The sequence below is a fragment of the Pleurodeles waltl genome, chromosome 6, assembly GCF_031143425.1.
Source record: "Pleurodeles waltl isolate 20211129_DDA chromosome 6, aPleWal1.hap1.20221129, whole genome shotgun sequence".
NCBI lineage: Eukaryota > Metazoa > Chordata > Amphibia > Caudata > Salamandridae > Pleurodeles > Pleurodeles waltl.
In genome coordinates, this window is record NC_090445.1 from 410,954,862 (window position 1) to 410,982,475 (window position 27,614).

General features: G+C 43.9%; 1 protein-coding gene across 2 annotated transcripts in view; it reads left to right on the forward strand.

Moving 5' to 3' along the window:
• EPS8L3 (EPS8 signaling adaptor L3) overlaps window positions 1-18,024 on the forward strand; it is a 187,055-nt gene extending 169,031 nt beyond the window's left edge. For both annotated transcript variants that reach the window (XM_069238344.1, XM_069238345.1), the window contains 4 exons: window positions 1,060-1,176; window positions 3,708-3,799; window positions 6,064-6,196; window positions 17,730-18,024. In XM_069238344.1, the coding sequence (XP_069094445.1) occupies window positions 1,060-1,176; window positions 3,708-3,799; window positions 6,064-6,196; window positions 17,730-17,741 (354 nt within the window). In that variant the 3' untranslated portion in view covers window positions 17,742-18,024. The remainder of the gene's footprint in view (window positions 1-1,059; window positions 1,177-3,707; window positions 3,800-6,063; window positions 6,197-17,729) is intronic.
• The last annotated feature ends 9,590 nt before the right edge of the window (window positions 18,025-27,614 follow it).

Here is a 27,614-nt window from a genome sequence, read left to right on the forward strand (position 1 = left end):
GAGGTATGTAGCAGCATGTTTCTAGGGCATGTGACAGGAAGGAAGGAAGGCAACTGTAGAAGAGGAATGAGACAGGTGGTAGCATGGTACTGGAATACAGGCATAATGGTGCTTAATCCTGTGACAAGCTCGTACATGGGCATGTTGCACAGTGGTATGGAGGCGTTTGGCACGATGGACCAGAGGCAAGCATCCTGGTGGCAATGAGAAATGTGTCAGTATGGCAGAGATGCTAATGGCAAGATAGTACCAAGTAAGGTAAGTGGTCCATACTGAGGTATACTACACTATTTTAGCAGAAGATGTGCTAATATGGTACTACGGCTCATAAAAGCATGGTACTGAGAAATAAGGCATTGTGGTAGTGACTACGATAAATATTATCGGGTCGTATAATAGTGCAGGACCGGCTGGTACTAACATACATGGCAACATTTAAAAAAAGGGAGATTCTAAATAACATAATCAGGAGAATGTATTTCACCCATTGACTTCTATTGAAGGAGATGCAATTTCAAGCAGCAGACAGCCAAACTAAAACCATTTTGGCTTCAAACATTGTGAGTATTCCACCTGAATCAGGCCTATTGGCATTTATGTACTTAGACTGAATGCAGGGTGGCACTGTGGTGCTTGCCAGGATAGTAGTGGGACCTGGCATGGTGGTACAGAGACACACGGCACACTGGTATTGAGACACATTGTGGGATTTCAATAACATGTAGCATGGAGCTATAGAGGTTTGTTACAGGGTGATACTGAGCACATAGCATGTTGTCAATGAGGCATTTGACAGATTGGCACTGATACATGAAACAAGCTGGTTTTCAGACACTTGATCAGACCTTAAAATGTGGACAGGTGTATCTGGGGCATGAGACCAAGTTGTTCCAAAGCATTGAGCATGGTGGTCCACTGGGAGTGATGGGATGATACCAATGCATGTGATGGTTGGTACTGAGAAATGTGGCACTGTGAGATCTGCTACACAGGGCTGTTTCATCCAGAGTTGTTTTTTTAACAAAGATATACTTAAGCAAATTCTGTTTTTCGTTTCAGGTCTTGGATCAGAGCAAGCAGTGGTGGATGGTCAAGACATCTAGCAATGAACGCGGGTACATCCCAAATAATGTCCTAGAACCTCTTGAGAACACGAGCAACAACAACAGCAAAGAGGTACCTAGCAAACAAATCCCTCAATTTGGACATCTCAACAGCACTAAGATAACTTAACTACATGATATATACTAGCCTCTGCCGACCACAGTGAGGAATATAATGAACCTATTCTAACAGCAGCATTAGTCAATTTCCTTCATAAGACACCTCTCAATTTGGGCGGTACAGCAGCATTAAGCAGAGAGGTACCAAATGTATCTCTTCACTGGGAGTTTAGTATTACAAGGTACCCATTTCATCTAGGTACCTGCCAGACCGGGCCTCTCCTACTGGAGGATCCCACGACAACAACAACCAGAAACCTATATAATGTGACATGGGCCAAGTGAATACCATACCAAGGGAGTAGCTAGAAAATTATAATACCCTCCCCCCCCACACTTTAAACCATATCTCTGGTCACACTGAGCATGCACAGCCAATGAACCCAGCAGTTCTTAGAACAGTTCCATTCACACTTTCTCCCTTCTTCCAAACATCTATTGACACCATAACTCATCCTTCCATCTATTCTTCCACCCATATGTTCGTCCCTTCACCTTTCCATCCATTCACACATCAACTAAACCTTCTTCTATGCATCCTTTCACCCTTTCAAATTGCATCCATCCTTTGACTCATCAATAGTCATGTATCTAACCATATATCCTTAAGGAAAACGGGCTGCAATCCCAAAAAAAACTGCTTTATTAAAAAAGCAGTCACAGACATGGAGGTCTGCTGTCTCCAGCAGGCCACCATCCCTGTGAGTGCAGGGAATCACAAGGGGGTCGCAAATTGCGACCTCATTCTGCATATGATTTTGTGACTCGGAAATTGCGAGTCGCACCAACTGGCAATTTCCGAGTCGCAAAATCGTATCTTGCTACATCTGGCCTGAAGTTCCTCGAAAGCAGGGCAACACACAGCATGCAACCTCTCCTCATGCTACCAGTATGTGGAGAAGAGTCTAGAAGGCAGATGCTAGGGACAGACATTTAAACAAAACCGCCCAAGATCTGTGGCCGTCAGCCAGGTATTCCTCAGTGCATCAAGCAAAGCAGAGATCTTATTTTAATCTTCAGTTCCAAGCAGTAAGTCACCACGGTGTTTTATAGGGTAAACTTGTTTTCTCTTGATGGTTATTGCAGAGATAATCCTAATACCTCCACCTTCCTCCACAAACATTTCCTAGTCCTATATGTTATGCATAGTGATGAGTATTTAATCTGGAAATCTGCTTTGTTACTAGAAATACATTCCAGAGTTATCATCCATTAAAAAACCAAGATGGTCTCAGCCTTGCATACCTTTTTTCTAAGTCTATTCCTGTGAAGCCCAAAGTAGCCCCTCACACCGAACGTGTGCTCTGCTTTGGGGCTCTATGAACTAGTATCTAGAGAGGAGGGCAATGACGTACAAAGATGAGAGAGTGACTCCAGACAAAAATGTGTATGTCCTTGGAAGGTACTCACGTAGAGTACATTTATACTATATATATATAATATCATATCTCATGACTGTCATACATGTTCAGGATTATTGCGGTCTAACTTCATCACTGGTCTTTTCAGCTCAAATTATATGTGTACTGTAGATTTGGTCCTGATTGGATCTGCCACAGTTACAAATTACAACTCACAAGTCAATATGTTCTTGAAGCAGGTAAGAATATGAAAACTAACCTACACATTCAAAATTTTGAAATATTTGTTTTAATCTGTCAGTCACTACTGGTTCCTGTGGCTGTTCTCTGGGCAGCGGTACAGGTAACTTTCAAACAATCAAATGACCTAAAGAGTGGCAATTCAGAAACAAAAAGGGCACATCTTTAATTGGAACAGATGTAGGTTGTAGCTAAAGCACAGGTAAAGATATTAAATATCCAGAGTGGGAAGGCAGTTAAATGTTAAATGCAGCATCAGGTAGATTTGAATCCTTTACCTCCACTGGGGAACCCCAATAAGGTATCTATCGAGTACCCTCATACAGTAGATCCACAGAGCGACATCAGACAGGTACCCGCATAAAATAAAACCAAGGTATACAGTCCTAACCCCATAGTCTTTAACCCGCAGGAAGTTACAACACAGGTAAGTACCACGCAGGCCACATTTTGGTACTTTAGTCCACTGCACTCTACTACGCAGATAAGTATTTTTTTAAATGACATAAACATGTTATTTTTACAAAAAGGAATTTAAAGGTTAAGGGATGCATAAGGGTAATGAATGTTACAGGTAAAGAAAAAGTAAGGTGTTTTTAGGGTTTCAGACTTTACAACAGCATTGCAGGTCAAAGGCATGTATTGTCAAGCCCTGTGTGGTATTGCAATGCGTTGTAAAGTATGATAGTCAAAACCACACAGCAGCATTAATCGCGTACCTCTTGTCTGACCCTCTTCAGTTCAATGTGCTCGATCAGACAGATTATTTCTTTCTGAATATGACAAGCTCAATATGTACTGAGTATCAAATGCCAGGCTGTCGCTTTTGTGATTAAACAAGTTTCTAAGAGCAGGTGTAAATCTTTACATGTTTTCTCTGCAGGGTCCAGACGTCCAGGGTCCGGTGGTCCTGAGTCCAACCTCAAGCACCAAAGAAGTTGCTACATGGCTAAGAACGCATGGCTTTTCCAAACTGTGAGTGCCGATTCATTCAGGAAATCCTTTAAACTTCATAAACCTTTCTTGCAACCCTCTGATGAGCGCAATCTTTTTCTGTTTTCCTACAACAATCGGACATGCAGTCCTTCTTTCAACAATCTAGCCTAAATAAGCCTTTTTTGTAAATTTGTAACTCTTGATCAATCTTCTCTACAAATCCCTGCAACACTTTGCATGTCCTATCTGACTTCCCTGTTGGTCTGGCCGTTTCGTGTGCAGGGCTGTATGTGGGGTTTGGTGGTTTTGTTTTGCCCCGTGGTGGACCAGGGGTGTCTTTCTTTCATTTCTGGCATGTTGGGGGGGTGGTCTGGTCAGGGCTTTTCCCTTTGCCAGTCTCCCCTCTTTTTCTGGCTTTCCTCTTGTTGGTTTATGTGCTTGCCTTTGTTTCTCTGGTTGGGCTTTGCAGTTCGTGTTGGTGAACTTTTGTTCCAGTTGCTTCGTGGCCATTGGTTCTTCGTCCTTGGTTTTGTTTGGCCTCTATGGTGATGACATTGCCGGGGGCCTCTGTGAATGGGGTTTGTTGGGCTCTGCCTTGGGCTTCCTAATCTATTTTTGGGTTTTTCCCTTTTCTGATTTCTGTGTGGGACAGTCTAGATTTTCTGTTGTGTCCGCTGTTTACATAGACGTAACTACACACAGATCTAGCACTCTTTATCCCACTCAATGCTGGCTCTTGGGGCACTCAGACTCTCTGAAATGAGATTGGAGTATATGGGTCATTAACTTTTGGGCCAGGACTTCCTAGTAAGCTTATGAGTTCACCACACTGTCCCCAGTAAGCACATATGGAAACAAATGAGGTATGGCAGAGGCTTTTGGGAAAGGGGAATGGCTAAACTTTCGATATCTTTAAGGGTTCCATTGAGTTTTGGGCAAGCTTATTCTTCTTCTAAAGAAGCTGTGGCCTGTTCTAGCAAGGGTTCATCCCGTCATCTAAGCAAAGGAGGTCTGGCACACCTGTACCTATTCTCACCCACCCAGGTTGGTAGCCCTGTACTGGCGACCTGCCACTGGGCTTCAACATTTCCTCCTCGGATGTCATGACAGTGTGGAACAAGCAAGGCTCTGCGGAACCTCCTCATCAGAGGCTTGAGCAGTCCTGTCCGGTTTTCTGATGAATGCCCTTCCAAGCTGATGTCTTCCTGATGGGTCAAGACTGCCTTGCATTAGGCTGGGTCCAAACTGGGGTGGCATGGTGAGCAAAAGAACGATGGATTAAACCCAGATCTGTGACTGAGGGTGAGTGTTTGCATTGTTCAGCACTCCATCCATCATCCTTTTGTGTTGCTAAAGTTGTCCAAAGTGGGAAGGGTATGCCCAGACGTGGGTCCCTTGCTCAGTGTGCCACTGGATTCAAACTAGGCTGGCTGATGAAGGGTGATACTCTGAAACCGGTCCCAGGATGCTTGTTTCCCGTCCAGGGAGGACCTGGCCTGGCAGTTTGGGCTGGACTGTTCCCATGAGGAACAGGGTCAAGACTGATTTACATATGGCTGGGTCCAAACTGGGGTGGCATGGTGAGCAAAAGAACAATGGATTAAACCCAGATCTGTGACTGGGGGTGAGTGTTTGAATTGTTCAGCACTCCGTCCATCATCCTTTTGTGTTGCTAAAGTTGTTCCTGATGGAACATCACCTCCTACCAGATCTTCCAGCCTACTTTGGGGAGCAGGATGTGAGCACAGCATCCAGGTCCACTTTGCCTGGTGACAGCTCACAACATAAGCAAGTAAGCCACATGAGCATTCTCTCTTCAAAGCTAGCAAGTAAATGCTGTGCATGCACAAAATCAATATGTAACCACCAGTACACCAGACCATCCAAATAAATCCAACAGATTCTCCCTGTCACTCTACAATTATGATGACTCCCTCTTGTAGTTCCTTCAGGAGGATTACAGTGCCACAGGCACATACAAACACCAGATCACACCAACACATTCTACTTCAGGAAAAGGGCCCATACACAAAGATCTCCTTCCTCCTCTTCTCAGTATCTTCACCTTTATGTACCCTTGGAAAGTATCAGGCCGGTTCACATTTTACCACCTCAGTTTTACTCCCTCAACCTTTGCTGCTTATTATCTTCTTTCGCCAGGCCTCTCACTTTCTCGACTATTCCACCCCACTGGGTTCTACCCATAACATCTCTCCTCTTTTGTTTCTCTTATTTCTTGGCATTTTTTTATATTTTATTTTGCATGCCTCTCATTTTTCCATTTCTCCATTTTCCTGCCACAGCACAGAGACGTGCCTAGGAGTTCTCACTGGACAGCAGCTACTGGATCTGAGCCGAGATGAGCTCAAAACGGTGTGTCCAGAAGAGGGAGGTCGTGTTTTCCATTTGATGAACTCAGGAAAATTAACCCAAAGGGTGAGTGATTCTTACTTTATCAAGGTGCGTGCCTATTACATGGCAAATGAGTGTAATTTGCGAGCTGTCGAGTTGGACACCGAAGAACAAATCCCTTGTGTAACTCAGGAGCCATCAGCGTAGTAATGGTTTAGGATCCAAGGGACCATTGTGCCCACCCATCTGCAGTGACCTGTAATTATTTCTACACCCACTTACCCATTCATTTATTCAGCTTTTGTTTAAAGTGATGTATTCCAAAGACACGAGAAGTGGATATTCCAGAGGTTTCTTGTATTTATTTTGTAGTATAAAACCTATTCTTTCTCTGCATTGTAAACAGAGTTCAGCAGTAAGTACCAGTCTAGTTATAGGTTTCCTGGATGCATGCAAAGTCCAAAGCCATCACATACTTGTCATCCAGCATCGTTACCAACAATAAGTAAACAAGTAGTTTGCCAAGATGTATTGTTGAAACTCTCTGTTGCTTTCTATTTTTTTTTTTAACAAGGCTGCCTATATTATTTCATTTTGCAGTTTTTAAAAAATGTATAAAGTCCGCAAATATCTATTATGGTGTTCTGGCCCTTGAATTTTCTGTAGGACCAAAGGGTTGCATACTGAATAACCAGATTTGTGAGAACTTCTGAATGCTGGATGATTGGGGAAGGAACATAGCACTAGAGGCAAGGAGTTCCAAGCAATTTTCCTGATGTTTGGATAGATGAACTTAAGCAGACTACAAAGTGTCCGTCTGCTAATAAATGAAAAGAGAGCATGTTGATTTGGTTAGGTCCTTGATTGTGAAGGGCTTTTTGGCAAATACACCCATTCTTAAAAGTTGAGCACCCTAGTACTGATAGCCAATGAAACTGTTCAAATGATGAGCCTGGGGTTCAGTGTCGCAGTCCAACCAAAGACAGGGGGCTGCATTCTCTATTAACTGAAGAAAGTGAATCTAGTACAGAAGAAGTCCCAGAGAGAGTGCGCTGCAGTAGTCAAGGAAGAGCCGACTATCACCTTGACAGGGAGGAATGAGAAGATCTGTTTTTAAGAACCATTAGATGGTAGAAGTTGTTTTTGACTTTTAAAACAGGATAAATAAAAAGAAAGATCTTGAGCAAAGCTAACTCCAACGCTATACACAGTGGTCCTTTCCATTTGTAAGGGAGTGGTCAAAAGCATAAAGACACTGATCCATACACCAGGAGCAAAGAGTCCTCCCCAGGGCTAGAACCTCACACAGATGCCTTTTATCCAGCTCACAACTACAGACAGGCAGTGCCTGGCAAGGACTATGTTGCTGTCAAGAGGAAGACTTATATGAGTATCATCAGTGAACAAGAGGCCGAAAGATATCAGCAATCTGGCAATGAAGACCATATCAAATAAACGGCGGGCTTAAGGAAGAGCCCATAGACACCCCATAGGTTATAGGCTTAAATGCAGACTGTATAGGGGGCAAAGGGAACACCTGGAAGCTATCCTTCGAAAAGGAAAGTCCTGGCCATTCCCTCGGATACCTGCCTCATGCAGTCTCAAATAATTGCGTAGGTCAAGAATCGAAGCTGCTCATGGAGCCACAGTATACACCCAGTCCAAATCATTCTAAGCTAATTATGAACATATAGTAAAGCTATTTAATTCCTTTGAAAAGACCTGAATCCCACCTGGGCAGGATTCACTAGCAGGTTTATTGGAAATTGGGTTACACGGCAGGGGGTCCTGCGATGGAGCACAGGCCAGACAGAGGAAGCAGGTTAGTCTAGCTGAAAGAGTTACTCTCAAAGTCCAGCGTAAAGAGTTCCATTCACAGTGGAATGGGCCGTGAGGTGCAGAGAGAGCATTGCGGGTGCTTGTTGTATCACAAAAAAACGGGTTGGGCGTTGCAGATGGTCGCCACTGTAGTGGGAAGAAAGTGTTGAGTGTCATGGACAGTCTTGCAGGAGCTTCACATTGGTGGCCACCGCAAGCTGTCCTTGCTGTAGCACAAAGTACAAACCTTGTGTTGATGAGCTCCTTTACCTGTCATTTTGGCATAAAGAGTTGGTTGAACTGCAATTTTCTACTGGCAGGAGGCACGGGCAGCAAGAACCTAGCACAAACAGGCCTGCTTGGATTTGCAAAGAGCCTAACACATCAAGATTTCTCCTTTTCTTTTGAGATGAGCTCAACTGATACCACACCAAGCGTTCAGGAACTGAGGGGCACCTCTTGGGGGACAGGGACTCACTCTAGCAGGGGCCAGCATGGCTCAGGCAGGTCCAGTTGCAGGTCCCCTTGTGGGTACAGGCAGCAGGTCGGCTGGGCAGTTGCGAGGAAGCCTCTGGAACTTGTTATGTCCCTGTATCTCAAAACCGGTCAGACAGTTGTCCCTTGAAGTCACTTCAGCCTGGGATGAAGGGTGCAGGTCCAATCTTCCTTCACAGCAAGCAGGGTGGTAGAGTAGCAGGGCGTCAGTGTGACAGTCCTTCTGGCAGCAACGCAGCACAGAACTCCATTTCTGTAATAGCCACAGTTCCAGGAGTGTACTGAAGATGTGGGTCTGAGGGTCCAATATTTATACCTGGTGCCAGGTTTGAAGTAGGAAAGGTTCTAGAGAATTCCCTTTGAAGTCCTTAAAGTTTGCTGCCTCCCCTGCCATGCCTCCAAGCTAGCTGTATGAACAATGCACTGGTGACAAGTCCTTTGTGTGCAGGCAGAGCACAGCCAATACAGTTGCAAGCGGTGCTGTGCCCAGCTCCACACCCCTAGCCTGTTAGTTGATTGCCACCCAGGTGCTCCAAACCCTCTAATGTGTGGCTGTCTGGGAGGAATAAACAAAGTCCAACTGTCAACTACACCCAGTCGTGTGAACCAGGAGCAGGCTGCAGGCACCAAATAGGACAGAAAAACACCAACTTTCTGAAAGTGTAATTTTCAAAATTGCAACTTAAAATCCTACTTTACTATTAAAGAGGATTTTTACTTACAGTTTCTCAGACATCAAAGAGGAACGGTTTAACTGTTACCAATCAAAAGTTAGCACTTATTAAATGTTATCCTATGGGATAGGAAATAAATTAAATGTTATCCTATGGGATAGCAACTAGTGCTTAAGTGCATGTGCTTCCTCTGTAACACATGGTAACATTGGCTTATACCCAATTGGCATATTTAATTTACTTTCATTTACTTGTAAACCCCTAGAAAAGTGGCACTACCCCTAGTAAAGTGGCATTACCTGTGCCCAGGGCCTGTGAATTAAATGCTACCAGTGGGCCTGTAGCACTGACTGAGCCACCTACTTGAGTAGCCCTTTAAACATGTCTCAGGCCTGTAATTGCAGTCTATGTGCACAATTTAAACTGCCAGTTCGTTCTGGCAAAATAGACTTTTCTCCTGGCCCTAACTTTACTTCTTAATACATATAAATCACCCCTGTTGTAGGTTCTAAACTGCACAGAGGGAAAGGTGCAGTGTATTTAAAACTCACAACATGTACCTTTCAGTTTTGTATGCACTGGTAGTGAAAACCCCTTACAATCTTTTTTCACTAGCGCAAAGCCTCCCTCTCCTATAGACCAACATTGGAGGTACTTTATTACGTTTAATAGGCTGTAATTTTCAAATGAGAGCAGGTAATCACTTCATATTTGGTGTCTTCGGAATGGTAGTGAAAAATCCTGGGTTATGGTGAAACCGGATTTTAAATTACAATTTTGTAAATGCCACTTTTATGAAGTTGGCATTTTTCTGCCTATCTATTTAGTGCCTGCAGCCTGTTTTTAGTCAAATGCTAGGAGTAGCTGACAGTTGGGCTTTGTGTATTCCTCCTAGACAGCCGCCCACAATAGAGAGCTTAAATGTGGCTGGATGGGTGGGAGATTAGATGTGGCAGGATGGTAGGGAGGAGTAGGGCACAGCCCCACTTACACTTGAATAGGTTGTGTTATGCTTTCACACAAAGGACTGCATATACCCACTGTAGTTAGTCTGGAGTCAGGACAAAGAAGACAGGTACTTGTAGACATCAAAGGTAATTTCTAAAATCTTCACTCATCTTTCAGAGGAAGGGTACCAGGTATAATTATTGCACCTTAGACAACACCACTTCAGGGCACTTTTAGACCTGTGCATTCTCTGCAAGGAAGAAGGACTGCTGAGCTACTGAACTGCCACTCTTCCTTGCTGTGCTGACCTGGTGCCCTTTTGCCTGGGTGAAAAGGACTGGACCTGCATCTCATGCACCCAGAACACCAGAGTGACTACAAGGGCTAGTTGACTAGGGACAGAAGGCTCCAACACCGTTGACTCAGCACCCAGACTCTGCCACCTGTGAGTTTGCCCAGCCATGTTGTTCTACCCCACTCCTGGGCCCTTAGAAATGGGCCTTATATGCTCTGCCGGTCTCTGTGGATCCAGCTGAACTGTCATCTTCTATGCTACGGGGCTCAACCCGGAGCAGAACCAATAAATTGCCACTGCTGCGTGGGTAGGACCTGCTGCAAGGACTCGCATCACAACCATTCATTTTATCAGAACCAGCTCAATGCATCCTTGGCACAGTTCATCACATCTCTTGTCAATGACAGTCTCAACGCCAATGCTGGACTTCACATCGCTACTTTGCAGCCCCTCAGAACAGACTCATCACCCCGATTGCACAACACATCATCAACTTAGGACTTTGCAATGCAAGCAGGACCTAGCTTTGCCTTTTATGGAATCACTTTGGCTGCGCTTTGCATCTTTGATGTAGATTCTCACAACACTATGCAAACCAGGATTTAAGGTACTCTGTTTAGCTGGCCTGTGTCCCTGTAGCCGGCATGCGATCCATCACAGTCGGCCTGAATTTGTGACTTTGTCTGAGACCAGCACAACCAGATATCCGCAGTTGGCGTGTTACACGTTTTGGTGATATTTTTACTAAAATCTTCAAAATTGAATATATCTAGCTCCACTGACTGGATTTTTGTCATTTTGGTCTTCTTCTAGTTATTAAAAATTGCTCTATTTGTCTAATCCTGTAGGTGGCTCCGTTTGCGGTGTGCTTTCACTGTGTTACTGTTTAAAAATGTTGCCCAAATACTTTACATACTGCCTCAGAGTTATGCCTGACTGCTCTGTGTCAAGCTGTCAGAGGACAGAGAATGGGTTATTTTAGGGTTTGCATGTGTCTTCACCCTTAGAAGAACTGTAGTTGCTGCTGAGAAGGGCCAGGCTCGATTCCAACCCCACTTTATGAAGTTGAAGAGTCATCTCTTCAAGCAACATCAGTTTGTAACATAACTACCCCAAACTGTCTTCCCCCAGCTTCCTTCTTGAGCCTGATGCTGCCCTAACCTTTAACCCTACCTTTCAACTCAAGCCCACCTCCATACAGGTCCTGAGGATCCTCTCCTTTTCCCAACTGCAACTGTGGGATCAAAGGGTTACCCCCAAAATTGGGACAGCATAAATCTTAATCAATCAGATTTTCCCCAATGTTCTAGACCAGAGACGGTGGTAAACCTCAATTTGATAAGCACTGCATTGAGGCACAGCTCCAGACAACAAAATCAATAAAAAATAACAGTACATTAGTAATAATGGATTGAATGATCTCAATCAATCAATAACTGAATTGTAGATCAATAAAAGTTAAAAGATTGTATTACAAAATTGTAAAATAAATTTAATAGTCAGTGCCACAAAGGCTGTCAACTGCAGAGTTATTGAGAGTGTGCAAACATCAGAAACTATTCAAAGCCTCAATGGGCAGCAAAATCAGAAAAGAATCGGACAGCATCCATAGTAGAACAGCAAAGCCTTCAAAAACCTCTGGCTCACGTCCCACAATGAAGGGGATTTTATACATTATACATCAACATTTCTGCAGATTCATCATGGTGTGAGCAAATGTATGATTTCTTAAGCAAACCCGAGAACAAGGACAAATAAACATCATTAGCTTAACTCCTAAGCACTTATCCATTAAATGATTAATTATGCAGCAGCCTTTATGCTAATATCATTCGGATATGTTTGAACAGAATAAGATACAGTTACAGTCTCTCCCTATGTGAATTAATATATCTCGCTGAAGAAATGGAAGATGTGATTACATGTTGCCGGTTAAATCCGACCTACAAAACTTCGTCATGAACAGAACAAGAATGGAAATATCCAAATACACTGCAGCTTGACTGTAGACCACGGAGCTTGTGGGCACAGGATGGGTACAGGAGGGGGTATTCGGGGAAGCACAGAGTGAGTGACCAAGATCACTTCCATCTTTGTCAAAGTAGCAGCCTAATGAGGCCTAATTAAAACACATTAGAAAATACAGCTCAGAAATTGAGGCCAGGGAATATCTGGTGCAGCTGAAAGACAGGAGTACCGGTGGAGGGTCAAATTGAACTCTGGAATTATGGAACTAGGAGGAAACAGACACTCGTAGCTTAGAGGGTTGGCTGAGGTCTACAGTGGGTTTATGTGTGGATGGGTAGTAGCAGTATCTTTGAGGGTGATTTTTTCTAAGGGTAGTCATGTAGCGAGCTGGGTGGGGGGTAGGACAACTTCCATCTTACTGACCTTGTGGTCTGGCGGTCTCACCTAGCAGAATGGTGGGGGGTGGGTTAGGGTACGGCTGTGCTGGGTGGGTTTTGGACTATGGTTAAGGTAGTGGGGGGTTCTTAAGGGGACACACAGGGGAGTAATGGTTCTTAATAGCAGATCTCAGGCAAATGCAGTGTGTGGAAAGGATGAACCGGTGATGCAGTCAAGGAGTAGCTTCAAATGGAGAACATGGGTCAGAAAAGCAAAGTGCGTATAGAAACTGTGAATATTTGTGGGCTTAATGATGGTAAAAAACGGCTACTAGTAAGGAAAGGGTTAAAATCCTTTAAGGCCGACATAGTGTGTATGCAAGAGACACATATTGCAGGTTCACAGAAACATCAGCTGGAATTTCATGGATGGATGCTGGTGGCATATACTAGCCAAGGCACAACTACTAGAAGGGTAGCCATAATCACACTTATTAGGTTATTGGGGGTTTTAAAACACTTCATGGACAAAGCTGGACGATTTGTGTTGTTGGAGTGTTTGACTACGGGGTCGAAATCCACAATCTGCTTAATCTACGGTTCGAATGTAGATGATCCTGAAGTGCTGGACCTTGTTAACAGGGAGCTTGCATCTTGGTCGGCTCCGGTGATAGTATGTGGCGACTTAAATATACATCTAGATTATGAATACCCTATTCAAGATCAAACAATATATCAGGGAAGGAAACCCAAGGTTGAGGCCTTGCAGAATTGTAGATCTTTAGAATTAGGCCATACATGTTTCTCCTTCCCACATAAGAAATCAGTGAGGTTGGACAATTTCTTTGTGTCAGCCACTTTGCGAGAGGGCTTATGGATCAAGAGGTATCCAAGAATGATGTCGTACCATAACCCTCTGGTTCTGGAAGTATGTTTGGAGAGTGATGGACCTCAGGCTAGGACCTGGTCATTTGATAGAGGGTTGCTAGGCGATTCAGTGTATGTCCAACATATGAGGGCTTGGATCCGCTTCCAGCCATATAGTATGGGATATGCTCAAAGCTGCTATTAGAGGAGAGATGTTCATATATGCTGTTAGCAAGGAGAGGGCGCGCTCTAAACAGCTGGAGGCAGCGCAAGTAAAACTGGCTTTAGTTGAATGGCAGTTAAGGGAGGCGGCCACAAATGGCTCCACGATGTTGGATATTTTAAATGAAATAACATGGTAAAAGGTTAGATTCTGAAAACATATATGGAAATGGCGACGGCTAAGTTCCTGGTACACCAACAGGAATGTTATGAATATAGTGAAAAAGTCGGCGAGTTACTGGCTTTAAAAATAAGGCAGAAAACAACTTATGGTAGCATCAACACACTTGAAGATGATGATGGTCAATTGGTCAGCGATAACCTAGAAGTCTTAAGAGTGCTTAGGGAATTTTATCAGAAACAGTATTCACAAGAAATCTACCCCCAAGAGGATGAGGTAATTCAGTAAATGGCTAATATTTTGGTGGGACAGCTGCAGGAAGGAGAAACAAATGAGATAGAGGCCCCTCTGTCTGATAAGGAGATCAGAGTAGCTGTTAATGCTCTTTCGAGGGGCAAGGCTGCAGGCCCAGATAAGATCCCCTCAAATTTTATTACGGCTTTTTTTGGGAAGTTGAGGAAAGAGCGCCTCATCCTATTTTTGGAGGTGCAAGCAGGGTCTCAGCCACCTGCATCGTGGGCGGAGGCGAATATGATAGTCTTTTTGAAATAAGAAAAGGATCCGCGTTTGCCGGGTTCATACCGCTCTATCTCCTAAATAAACAGCGATGCCAAAATTTATGCCAAGGTTCTAGGTACCTGGTTAGGCTCAGTGATCATTAATTTAGTCTCCCCCTGGCAACATGGGTTTACTCAGGGAAAGATACACAAAAGTGGCAAAGTTGCCAATGTCGGTGATATTGCTCGATGTGGAGAAAGCCTTCGACCGTTTGCATTGGACATTTTTATGGGCAGTTTTGCATAAAAATAACTTCAGCCCAGGTTCATCAGGACTATTCACAATTTATATCGAAACCCCACGGCCACTATGCAAGTGGTGAGATCAAAATCAGATCATATTTTTATTTAGATGGGTACAAGGCAGGGGAGCCCGTGCTCACCGCTGCTGTTTGCCCTATATATTGACCCACTGATTAGAAAATTGTTAGATAATAGGGTAATTAAGCCACTAGAATTGGTAGGGGGAAGCACTAAAATATTGGCCTGTGCTGATGACATCGCTGTTGTAACATCTGATCCAGTGGCTGCTATAACAGAGATAAAGCAAGAGACGCTATAATTTGGGAGGATCTCTGGATATTTGTTAAATAAGGCTAAATGTCAAATCCTGACTAATGCTTGGATAAACATAAAGGACGAGCGCAAGGTTACGCAGGCTAAGTATTTAGGGGTCAGGCTGTCACCCAACTTGGATGAAGTAGTTGGAATCAATTTGGCTGCGGTTTCAGCGAATGCCAGGAGAGAACTGTGCTGTATTTATAATTTACAGCTCTCACTTGTAGGGCGATGTAATGTGAGCAAAATGATCCTCTTACCTTGGGCGCTGTTTTTTTTAGGACTATACCGTTAGAAATAGAACAGGATTGGTTTAAACAGATGGAGGATTTGACTAACAGTCATTGGGCGGGTTTTGCTACTATACGCCGCTCTGGAATACTCCTATGCTCCCGAGGATCTTTAAAGATAGGTATTGTTTAAAATAGACTTATCATGGGGTTCAGAAATTGGGTGATTTTTTTCATAAGGGCGGCCATTTAAAGGCATTTGAGGACCTGAAAGAGGAGTTTACCCTGGATAATAAGGATGTTTTAAAATTCCTACAGATCAGGAACTTCTTACTGACTATCTCCAAGGACAATTCGTGTGGGGGCAAGATCAAGCTAATGGATGTTTTGGAAAATGCAACATGTTGTACCATTAGCAACTTCTACCCCCTTTTGGTAGACTCGATGCAAGACAATTTGGGACACTTTGTCACGAACTGGGAACGGCGGATGTGGGCCAGTGAAGCTGCGGTCTTAGATTCTTTAGATATGGCTCAGTGTGTGTTTCTGTCGGCTGGACCCCAAACCCAGCACCATAAAGTATTATTTAATTTATATTACACACTTGCCAAGATCGCTAGATGGGGAAGGTCAGAAGGTAGTACTTGTCCCCGGTGTAGAAGCTTGTTGGCTGCTCTATGTAATATGTTTGTTAACTGTGAAAAACTATCAGGCTTTGTTAGTGATATTTCAGAATTCTTGAAAAAAACTTTGAGACAGGACATCAGCCTAACACCTCAATTGGTTTTTGCTAGGGGTTGATGAGACAGTCTGTTGGAACCAATAGTGATACTTTATTTTCCTGGCAATGTCAGTGATGCGCGGGTGTGTCGCATCTGATTGGCTGAAACCCGAACCCCCTTCTTGGAACCAATGGCTTACGCGCCTCTTGTCTGCGTATCATTTGGAAACCTGTTTTTATATGATCAAGGGCACCACCTCTAGGAAAAGGGGTTTGAAAATCTGGGCCCCTTTGTCAACATGGCTCCAAAGGGTTTAGAGGATAGATTGGTAACTGTATGATTAATGAACTTGCACCTGCTTTATTTATTATTATTGATAAATTATTAATTGTTTGTTGTAACTGATGAGGTTTTATGATGAGATTTGTACCCTGCTGTGTGTCAAAAAATATATATATTAAAAAAAGAAAAGAAAATCGAGCAGGTACAAAACTAAATTTCAAAAGATTATTAAGCTATATATTAGCACCCATTAGGGCACATATGTGGATTTGAATTTTGGAGTGTTTAATTACCCATTAAGGCATATGTGTATAATAACGTACATTCTTAGATACGCTTGCCAAAGACTCTGGAAGATTCACTAAGTGAATGACTGTGAAGTACAAGTTATTAATATCCAAAGATTTGATACAAAATGTATATGAAATGGTGCATTCTAATTCAATTTAGCTGCATGTAAAGTTCACTTTTGAGGCAGCTGCCGTAATCTAAATCCATGGCAAAATAAAAAAAAAAATCAACATCCCAGTAAAAAAAGAAAAAGAAAAGAAAATACACTTCTACACATTATAGAAAACTTGTTTCAAAAGCATTTGTGTTACGTCAGTTAATGCATATGAAATTGTGTGTGTATGCATGCTGCACATTGTTATTGAGGTCTAAAAATTGTAAATTCCTAAAATTCTCGTACACACCCTGGTCCTTTATAAGGCCCTTTCCAGTCGTACTGCTCACCTGGTAACCCCCATTCTGCCCTATTATACTCGCTCCCCTCCCCCTCTCCAGATACTCCTTGAGCCCGCCCTTCTTGCACACTCATTTGAAATCTCTTTTGTTCAGTGCTCTATAGTTATGTTTGAGCTTTAGAAATCAAATACATTCGCATTTCCCCTGGCATTGAAGTTAGGTGTATCACATCGAAGAGTTATAGGTAAAAGATCAGCTTTGCTCTTTCTCACAGCTTTTGGCAAACTGTAAACTCACTGCGACAAACCATTACGGCTAGTAATACTACATTTTGGGTTGCTTTGGTGCATTTTACTAATAGTTTTACCACTTTTATAATGTATCCACGTCACGCCTTTCTGTCCTGTTTCGATTTACCCAGTACCTCCATAAATATAGTGACGTTCACTATACATTTCAGATTTCTGCGTATTTATATTTTTGATTCGCAAATTATGGTTGCAAATCCTGTATTTTATATATGGCAATAACAAACCTTTGGAGGCCTGGCCACTTTCCTCATACTCAATCTTTACTGTTGTTGACAATAAGGGTTCCTCTGGATGTCATTAGCTAAGATGATGTAGTTATTGTGCCCCCACTGCAGCGAGGTGACCTAAACAATAAGTATTCCACAGCCCCCTTCAGAGTTCAGCTACCTCAAAAGCAGGTCAATGACAAATTCATTCACAGCACTACATCTGTGAGTCCTCAAGAACGCACTTTGAAAATCAACATATCTCTTTTTGTGTTTCAGCCTGGACGTTAAAGCCAGCACTTTATCTCATAAGAAGAGCTCTACATTTCTCTACTGCTGCTAATGCCAGTTATGACTCCAAGTATGGGACTCTTTCAAAACATGGCTTACTCAATCATTTTTCACAACTGTTCATGTCTTAATTAATAATTGTATTTGCGAGGACCACAGCCGTCAACCAACGTGCACAAGGCGATTCGGCTTGTGACTGGACGAGAGGAGTGTAATATCTTAAATATATTCCCATCTGTGAAATATTGCATACCAATGATTATTAAAAATGATTTTCAGTAAACAGCAGTGCTGGATTTACTTTTAGGATATGTCTGTAAGCAGGATTGTCTCTCAGAAGAACAAGATAGGTAGATTTGCTAGAATGGCCACTGAAATGCCACACACAACAATCAGATCCAGAAAGAACAATGTGAGGTTTGTCTTCGTTCTTAGTGCCCCCCCCCCACCATAGGGATGCTCTTCAGCACATACATGCAAAGACACGCTTATAGAATGTCACTGCAATAGGAGCGCATCAGCCAGATACGTGCACTGCAATAATAAACAAATATGCATGTGTTTTACACTAGATTTCTGATGTTGCTTACTATTATGTGAACAAAGAAAATGTCACAATCATGTCACGTTTATGGTCTTCTGAGAGGAAAAAAGAGGATGCTTGACTTAATGTCAGTGACTGGTAATGCCTATGGACCGCATTGAAGTCCACTGTTTTCCTGCTCACTGTCCCTACCAACAGAGAATAGCCGTCTTCAACTACCAAAAAAAGACTGCTCCCAAACTGCAAGGCCATGTACCCGCTGTATAGGAATACAAGCAACATGAGACATGTTTTGGCCTCACAGGGATTCCTCAGTGTAATCAGTCATCTGCCATTTGTAAGTTCACAGTGTGATACTAAAAAGGGGAGTACCTACCTTAAATCAAATTAACCATACTTATTGGTCACACATTGGGATATTCAGGTTATTTTTGTATTTTGAGAAGAAAACACCTTTAGAGTGGTTGTTTTAACCAGTGCAGCCTCCTCCTTCCTACCAATTTCCTCGTCTGCCCCAAACACACAATTAGGTACTTGTGATCAAGGGAAGTGGGTTAACATGAATTAAGATGTTGATGACGCTCCATAATGGACATCTGAACAGGAACCCTTCGCTTTTAAAAACTATCCTGTTACACTTTCAGCCTCCAGAGGAGAAGCTGCCACTTAGTTCTTTTAGACCATCTATCTCGGAGTTGAAGACTTTTGCTGTGATTGGGAGGTGGAGAGTGGGAGAAATACCCACTCTGAGCATTCCATGACATGAAAGGTTTTGCAGAACGAGGGCATCACAAAAATGCACATCTGTAAGCAATAACATTGTTTTGTAGCAATCATCCCTACTTTCCCTGTTTGGTTTTGGTTGCATTAGGACAGCAGTAAGTACTTACACCACCCATATGTATGAATTAAGTGTATAACTCCAGAGAACATTTTTGACTAGCTGTAGCTTAAAACCACTGATATGATATATGGCAAAGATAAGTATTTGGTGATGCAGGAGACCTAATTTTTGATAACAGCTAAGTCAACCCTAAGTGAACATTAGACTTCTGCAGTGATGGATGCTTAACATATAAAAGTGGGACATTCTAAATATTAAGGAAACTCAGGTCCCGCTGTAAACAGTTGCAAAAAGTGATTTTGTCAGTGGGCAGGCAAAAATACAGCTTCCATGAACATGTCTGATTGTATTGTAAATTAGAAGAAAATGCCATCATTCCGCCTGGGAACATGGTGGATAATAGAGATTCTCCAAATGTTATGCCAAGAGAATCTGAATTTCATTCAAGACACAGAGGCTAATATTATGCCGCTACTTCCTTTAATGTGGGAGGAGGTACACGAAAGGGAAGAACCCTTAGATGAATGCGTGTTAAATCTCGACCAAGGGTATTATGATATGGATGACCTCTTTGTTTGCCTAATGATTTCAAAGGTTACTCAAAAGGCATCATGTACTATTTTACTTACCTCCAAAGCTTTGACATCTGAGACTCGACACTAAGATATTAAACAAAGCAAGAAGGCTGATTTCATTGAAGTCTTTTCAGGTCTAAGTATCTATTACTAGGCCAAGAAGAAAATACTGAGAATAAAAGTTACATCACATAGGGTGTTGTACCAAGGTCTAGACGGTCTCCTCAATCTGATGTTCTTAAGTACTCTACCGATCATAAAAGTTTTCCCTACACTCCTGACATTGACAAGATTGCATCCTGCAGAAACTGCAGATCTACAGCAATTTAGCATTCAATAGCTAAGACCTCTATCAAACTGTTCTACTAGAAAACTGGCCAATTTAGCTATAGAACACACCACGAGATACAAGCCCCTTTCCCAGCAACAACATACACATGTTTTCCATATCCTTTTATACCTGTATTGGGTTCCTGGAGCCCAGGACTCCGCAAGGAGATCCTCATCTCTTCCCGAAAGACCTGACCTTTGTATAGATCTCCTGATATTCTCCAAGCAAAGAAGTCTGAAAGTCACTGTCATTACCAGTGTATGATCCTCTCCATCTGTGTCATTTAAAAGGCCTTCCACGGCAGGAAGAAAAAAGTGAATGCTGAATGCTACCTCCAAGGTCATGGGAAACCATGCTTGCGATGCCCAAAAGGGAGTTATCAGGACAAGTGAGCATCTCTCCTGCCTCACTTTCTGAAGAACTTTCTGAATCATTGTAAAAGGCGAGAATGCGTAAGCACTGATCCCCTTCCAGGTCTGCAGGAAAGCGATCACTGCTAGTGCACCCAGCAGTCTGGCATCCAACTGAAGTGCTTCTTCAGATGAGATGCCTACCTGCTCATCTATCAGTTTTTTCAGGGATGTGTCGGGTAAAAGCGGGCAAAGCAGATTACATCCAGCTAAAGGAGGGCGAAGCAGGTCCCATTGACAGTACATCGCAGAGCCAGAGGCACTCGAAGGCTCTGTGTGCTCCACAGTGAGCAGCTGAATGTTTTAGATCGTCTCTATGTTTACGCCCATAAATTCAGGTAAGTGATTTGCGCAGCATGCCGAAGCAGTAAAACGAAGGCCTTCACTCCCAAGTGATCTCAAGTGCCCAGCCCCAAATAGTATTTTTTTAAATGAAACCTATGAACAAACATTTCCATAGATCGGAAACCACAGGGATTAAACTAAATATAGGATAAACATAGTATACACTTCAATATCAGAGTAACTTATACATATTATATAATTTAATGTATAAACATCAATATCAGAATAACTCATGCATATCATATATGTTGGAAATGGTCCTTTTGCAGGGTTATCTTTTGCAGGTTTGCTTTCTTCCTCCTATTTGTATCTGATCTGTTTTTGCTGGTTTTATGACTCTGGGCACTTTACCACTGCTGACCAGTGCTAAAGTGCAAGTGCTGTCTGTCTAAACTGTATTGGTGATTGGTTTATCCATGATTGTTGTAGGAAGTTGGCTCTGTATGCACTATTTAAAAGTAAGGAATAGTATGCACAGAGTCCAAGGGTTCCCCTTAGAGGTAAGATAGTGGCAAAAAGAGATCATTCCAATGCTCTATTTTGTGGTAGTGTGGTCGAGCAGTAGGCTTATCAGAGGGTAGTGTTAAGCATTTGTTGTACACAAACAGGCAATAAATGAGGAACACACACTCAGAGACAATTCCAGGCCAATAGGTTTTTGTATAGAAAAATATATTTTCTTAGTTTATTTTAAGAACCACAGGTTCAAGATTTACAAGTATTACTTCAAATGAAAAGTATTTCAGGTAGGTATTTTAGGAACTTTGAATTAGCAAAATAGCATATACAGTTTTCACATAAATGACATATAGCTATTTTAAAACTAGACACAGTTCAATTTTCAACAGTTCCTGGGGAGGTAAGTGTTTGTTAGTTTTTGTAGGTAAGTAAACCACCTACGGGGTTCAAGTTTGGGTCCAAGGTAGCCCACTGTTGGGGGTTCAGAGCAACCCCAAAGTTACCACACCAGCAGCTCAGGGCCGGTCAGGTGCAGAGGTCAAAGTGGTGCCCAAAACGCTTAGGCTTCAATGGAGAAGGGGGTGCCCCGGTTCCAGTCTGCCAGCAGGTAAGTACCCGTGTCTTCGGAGGGCAGACCAGGGGGGTTTTGTAGGGCACCAGGGGGGGACACAAGTCCGCACAAAAAGCACACACTCAGCAGCACGGGGGTGGACGGGTGCAGTGTGCAAACAGGCATCGGGTTCGCAATAGGTTTCAATGGGAGACCAAGGGCTCTCTTCAGCGATGCAGGCAGGCAAGGGGGGGCTCCTCGGGGTAGCCACCACCTAGGAAAGGGAGAGGGCCACCTGGGGGGCGCTCCTGCACTGGAGGTCGGATCCTTCAGGTCCTGGCGGCTGCGGGTGCAGTGTCTTTACCAGGCGTCGGGTCTTTGAAGCAGGCAGTCGCGGTCAGGGGGAGCCTCGGGATTCCCTCTGCAGGCATCGCTGTGGGGGCTCATGGGGATCAACTCTGGCTACTCACGGTCTCATAGTCGCCGGGGAGTCCTCCGTGTGGTGTTTGTTCTCCACAAGTCGAGCCGGGGCGTCGGGTGCAGAGTGCAAAGTCTCACGCTTCCGGCGGGAAACGTGTGTTGTTTCAAAGTTGCTTCTTTGTTGCAAAGTTGCAGTCTTTGTGGATCAGAGCCGCTGTCCTCGGGAGTTCTTGGTCCTTCTAGATGCAGGGTAGTCCTCTGAGGCTTCAGAGGTTGCTGGACCCTGGGAACGTGTCGCTGGAGCAGTGTCTTTAGAAGTAGGGAGACAAGCGGTAGAGCTGGAGCCACAGCAGTTGGTGTCTCCGTCTTCTCTGCAGGTTTTCAGTTCAGCAGTCCTCTTCTTCTTAGGTTGCAGGAATCTATCTTGCTGTGTTCTGGGAGCCCCTAAGTACTCGATTTAGGGGTGTGTTTAGGTCTGGGGGGTTAGTAGCCAATGGCAACTAGCCCCGAGGGTGGCTACACCCTCTTTGTGCCTCCTCCCTGAGGGGAGGGGGGCACATCCCTAATCCTATTGGGGGAATCCTCCATCTTGCAGGATCTAAAAGTCAGAGTCACCTCAGCTCAGGACACCTTAGAGGCTGTCCTGACTGGCCAGTGACTCCTCCTTGTTTTTCTCATTATCTCTCCTGGACTTGCCGCCAAAAGTGGGGGCTGTGTCCAGGGGGCGGGCATCTCCACTAGCTGGAGTGCCCTGGGGCATTGTAACACGAAGCCTGAGCCTTTGAGGCTCACTGCTATGTGTTACAGTTCCTGTAGGGGGGAGGTGTGAAGCACCTCCACCCGGAGCAGGCTTTTGTTTCTGTCCTCAGAGAGCACAAAGGCCCTCACCACATGGGGTCAGAAACTTGTCTCTCAGCAGCAGGCTGGCACAGACCAGAGCAATTGGGTAAAATACAGGGGGTATCTCTAAGATGCCCTCTGTGTGCATTTTTTAATAAATCCAACACTGGCATCAGTGTGGGTTTATTATTCTGAAAAGTTTGATACCAAACTTCCCAGTATTCAGTGTAGCCATTATGGAGCTGTGGAGTCCATTTTTGACAGACTCCCAGACCATATACTCTTATGGCTACCCTGCACTTACAATGTCTAAGGTTTTGCTTAGACACTGTAGGGGCATTGTGCTCATGCACCTATGCCCTCACCTGTGGTATAGTGCACCCTGCCTTAGGGCTGTAAGGCCTGCCAGAGGGGTGACTTACCTATGCCACAGGCAGTGTGAGGTTGGCATGGCACCCTGAGGGGAGTGCCATGTCGACTTAGTCATTTGCTCCCCACCAGCACACACAAGCTGGCAAGCAGTGTGTCTGTGCTGAGTAAGGGGTCCCTAGGGTGGCATAAGACATGCTGCAGCCCTTAGAGACCTTCCCTGGCATCAGGGCCCTTGGTACCAGGGGTACTAGTTGCAAGGGACTTACCTGGGTGCCAGGGTTGTGCCAATTGTGGAGACAATGGTACATTTTAGATGAAAGAACACTGGGGCTGGGGCCTGGTTAGCAGGGTCCCAGCACACTTCTCAGTCAAGTCAGCATCAGTATCAGGCAAAAAGTGGGGGGTAACTGCAACAGGGAGCCATTTCCTTACAATTTTCATATTTGATTGACTAGTAAGCCCCTAGTAAAGTGCACTATGTGTGCCCAGGGCCTGTGAATCAATTGCTACTAGTGGGACTGCAGCACTGAGTGGTCCTGTAAACATGTCTCAGACCAACCACTGCTGTGCCTGTGTGTGCAGTTTTGTACTGTCAGGGCCAAACCTTCCCTTGTACTACATGTAAGTCACACCTGCGATAAGCCTAAGGCAGCCCCATAGACAGGATGCAGTGTATTTAAAAGGTGGGACATGTACTGGTGTGTATTACATGTCCTGGTAGAGAAATACTGCCAAATTCACTATGGCAAAGCCTATCTCTCCCATAGGTTAACATAGGGATTGCCTTAAAATAGCTTTTAAGTAAAGTTTCCCATAGGGAGCAGGTAGAAATACGGAGTTTGGGGTCTCTGAATTCACAATTTAAAAATACATCTTGTGGTGAAGTTGGGTTTTAGATTGTACGTTTGAAAATACCACTTTTAGAAAGTGGACACTTACTTGCTTATCCATTCTGAGCCTGACAGTTGGGCTTGTTGTCAATTCACTCCAGACAGTCACACAATAGGAGCTGAGGTTTTCCCTGCGTATCCTGATGGGTCTTCCTGGGCTACAGTGGAGAGAGGAGCTGACACTTGCACCTGAATAGGGCTGTGCCTGTCCTTACACAATGCAGTCTCCAACCCCCAGAGTGTGTCTGGGGCTAGAACAGAGAGAGTCAGGGTCTTGTGCACTACAAAGACTTTCCTTTTAAGTTTACCTACTTCAAAGGCAGAAATGAGTATAAATATTGGACTGCTGACCCCACAATTTCAGAACATTTCTGGATCAAAAGGATCAGGGAAAGAGCTAGATGCTTGAGGAGGACCTGTCACTCTACCTGTTGATTTGCTCTGCTCACCTGCTGCTGCTGTGTCTGCACTGGGAGTGAAAGGACTGGACTTTGCTTTCTACTTCTTGCTTGAGAAGTTTCTCCAAGGACTTGGGCTGAGCTTGCCTCCTGTTGAGAAGTCTCAGAGACATCAAAGACTTCATCTGCCAGCGCTTGGGCTCCTCTGCTGAGAGTCCTGACTTGCTAAGTGGGGTTAAATCCAGTCCCTGTGCCCTTAGAAGTGGAAGCTGGCATTGTGAGTGAAAATCCATGCACCGGAGCAGTTGCAGCATAAAAATTGACACAGCGCCTGTACCACAACTGAAAAATCGACACAGCATCTGTTTCACGGCTGCAAAATCGGCACATCGCCTGCTTCAGAGCAGATCTATTGTTGCAGTGCGTCTGGATTTTCCACGCATCATCCCTTGATGTCAAATCTTCAACACCACTGCATGGACACGAGGCTGCGTGTTCAGAAATTGACACATCTATTCCCTGCGAGGAAACAATCGACGCATCGGCTACCCGGTGGAGAAAGAATCGATGCACGGCCTCACTTAAAGCAAGGAATCTACACATCGCTTGCTTTTTCGATGCATGCTCACCCATGCGACTTTATTTTTGACATATACCAAGTACTTTTTGCTAAAACAATGCATCTATTGATTTTTATTGATTAAGACTCTTTTTACTTTATAATTTGATATCTTTACTTGTGCGTGTTGGATTTTTGACATTTTGTCTTGGCTGATTTAGATAAATATTGGCTATTTTTCTAAACTGGTGTGGAGTCCTTTTGTGGTGTTTTCACTCTGTTACTGTGTGTGTTTGTACAAATACTTGCCTCTGAGATAAGCCTGACTGCTTCTGCCAAGCTACCATGGGTGGGTGAGCCGGGGTTATCTGAGCTGTGTATCTCCCTTACAAGGACTAGAATGAGGGTTCCTACTTGAACAGGACGTAAACTGACTGCCAACTAGAGACCCTATTTCTAACAATACAATAACAAGCATTTGCAATGCAATGGGTCTCACGTTTACTCAAGTTAAAGCTATTAGCGTTGTAAACTCCTAACCAGACTTTTCTTGCCACATAAACTGAAAAGTAAAACAGTTTCGCATAAGCGAGCCGATGGCCACCATGAGCGCAAAGCAAACACACAAAAGGGAACAAAAGTCCACTTGCAGTGAAACTTATCGGCAAAAGTGCAATTATCCATGTAACTGGCAAAAGTGCAATTACCCATGTAACCGGCAAAAGTGCAAATATCCATGTAACAGGGTCAATGTCATGCAAATTGCTCGACTTCTGCCCAGCGAGCTCGAGCTACCTACTAAATATAGAGAACAAATAGTGCTAAAACCATACGGAAAACATGGATCCTCGTATGTCTTCAGTAGTTGGGCGGTGCGCTCGCGGCAGGCTAAACACCGGAAGAGGCATGACGTATGCATGCCTTTTACTAATGAAATCAAGCTAATTTTAAAAGGCAAGCCCACGCACCAACGAAACGGATGGGCTTGACATGGGTGTGGTTAAAAGCAGACAGAGAGATTACACCAGGGACGGAGCGCTCTACCCTAAAAAGGAAAAAAGGTAAAAGACAGACTGAAGCTATCTTCCCTACTAATGCTAGGTTGTAGATCTGGATGATGCTAGGCACAGGAACCTCCTAACCTAACTGATGCCAAGGAGAAGGAGAAGGAGAAGGAGTGAGAAAACTGGACAATTCTAGGCCATGTCATTCTCAGGACCGGAGCGAATGCCAGGCCCCAAGATACTGGAGTATTAATAATGACTGGGCACAGGAGAGCGATAATCAGACAGAATTAAAGAATTAGAGTGTTCCTTGTTTACTTGAGCCCCTTACTCCATTCTAGAACTGAACTTATCCTGATACTGGCTCTAGTGTCCAGGATGCATAATAAAAAAAACACATAAAATACTAACACCCTATTTATCAGAATGCAGCCCTCTAATCCAAGGCACTAGCCTCTCTATGTCGTGGCCTGTTTCCTGAGACCGAGACCCCATCAGTGTGTTTTTTGCCTCACGCACCTGTGAACTGAGTGAGAATGCAGACATGTATAGTGCCTAAAGGCAGAGGCAATTGCACTGGCAAGCTCTTTTCTAATTGGTCTGTACTGCCACTCAAGTCTGAGATGTAGCTAAACGTCAAAGTGCAAATGTTTAGTATAAGATGAATAATTTGGAAAATACCCTTCCTTCAATAGGCATTGGGGAACTTCATTGACATAAAATTCAGCATACAGTAATCGTAAAATGAATGAGACTTGATAAGGTGCGCATGTTGCCTTACAATGGCGCGCTGGCGCTGTGAGTCATTGTAGGTAACAGAAATAGAGATCTGGCAGAAAACATTTTAGTTATTTGCAATAATGGAAAATGACCCACGGCCTTATTTATAAGTCTCTGAATTGTGGAACACATGAGGAAAATATGAGGAAAAGTGCACTCCGGCTTCACACTTTTCCTCGTATTCAATCCATGTGCACAAGTGGAGGGGAGTTGAATCTGCAAAAAAAAAAGGGAATTTCTTGAGTGTAAGGTGAGGAAAAAACATGTTAAAATTGCGCTTTTTTTATGTTTGAATATCGCACCTTTTCCTTCAAACTCCCATGTATGCTTTGAGGAAGCATGCACAGAATGGCAGTTGAGATCATTATAATTTCGAAAGGGTCGAGGTGGCGGTCTTGGTGCAGGTACTTATCTAGCAGTCCATGGTCGCAACGGGTCACCCAGCTCCAGGTGGATGTACATGCTGATAAGCCCCCCCGGAAGCCCCAGCCTCCCCCCAGGCCTCGGGTATGAGCTTGTCAGTCAGTCGGGGGAACGTTATGCCCTTGCCAT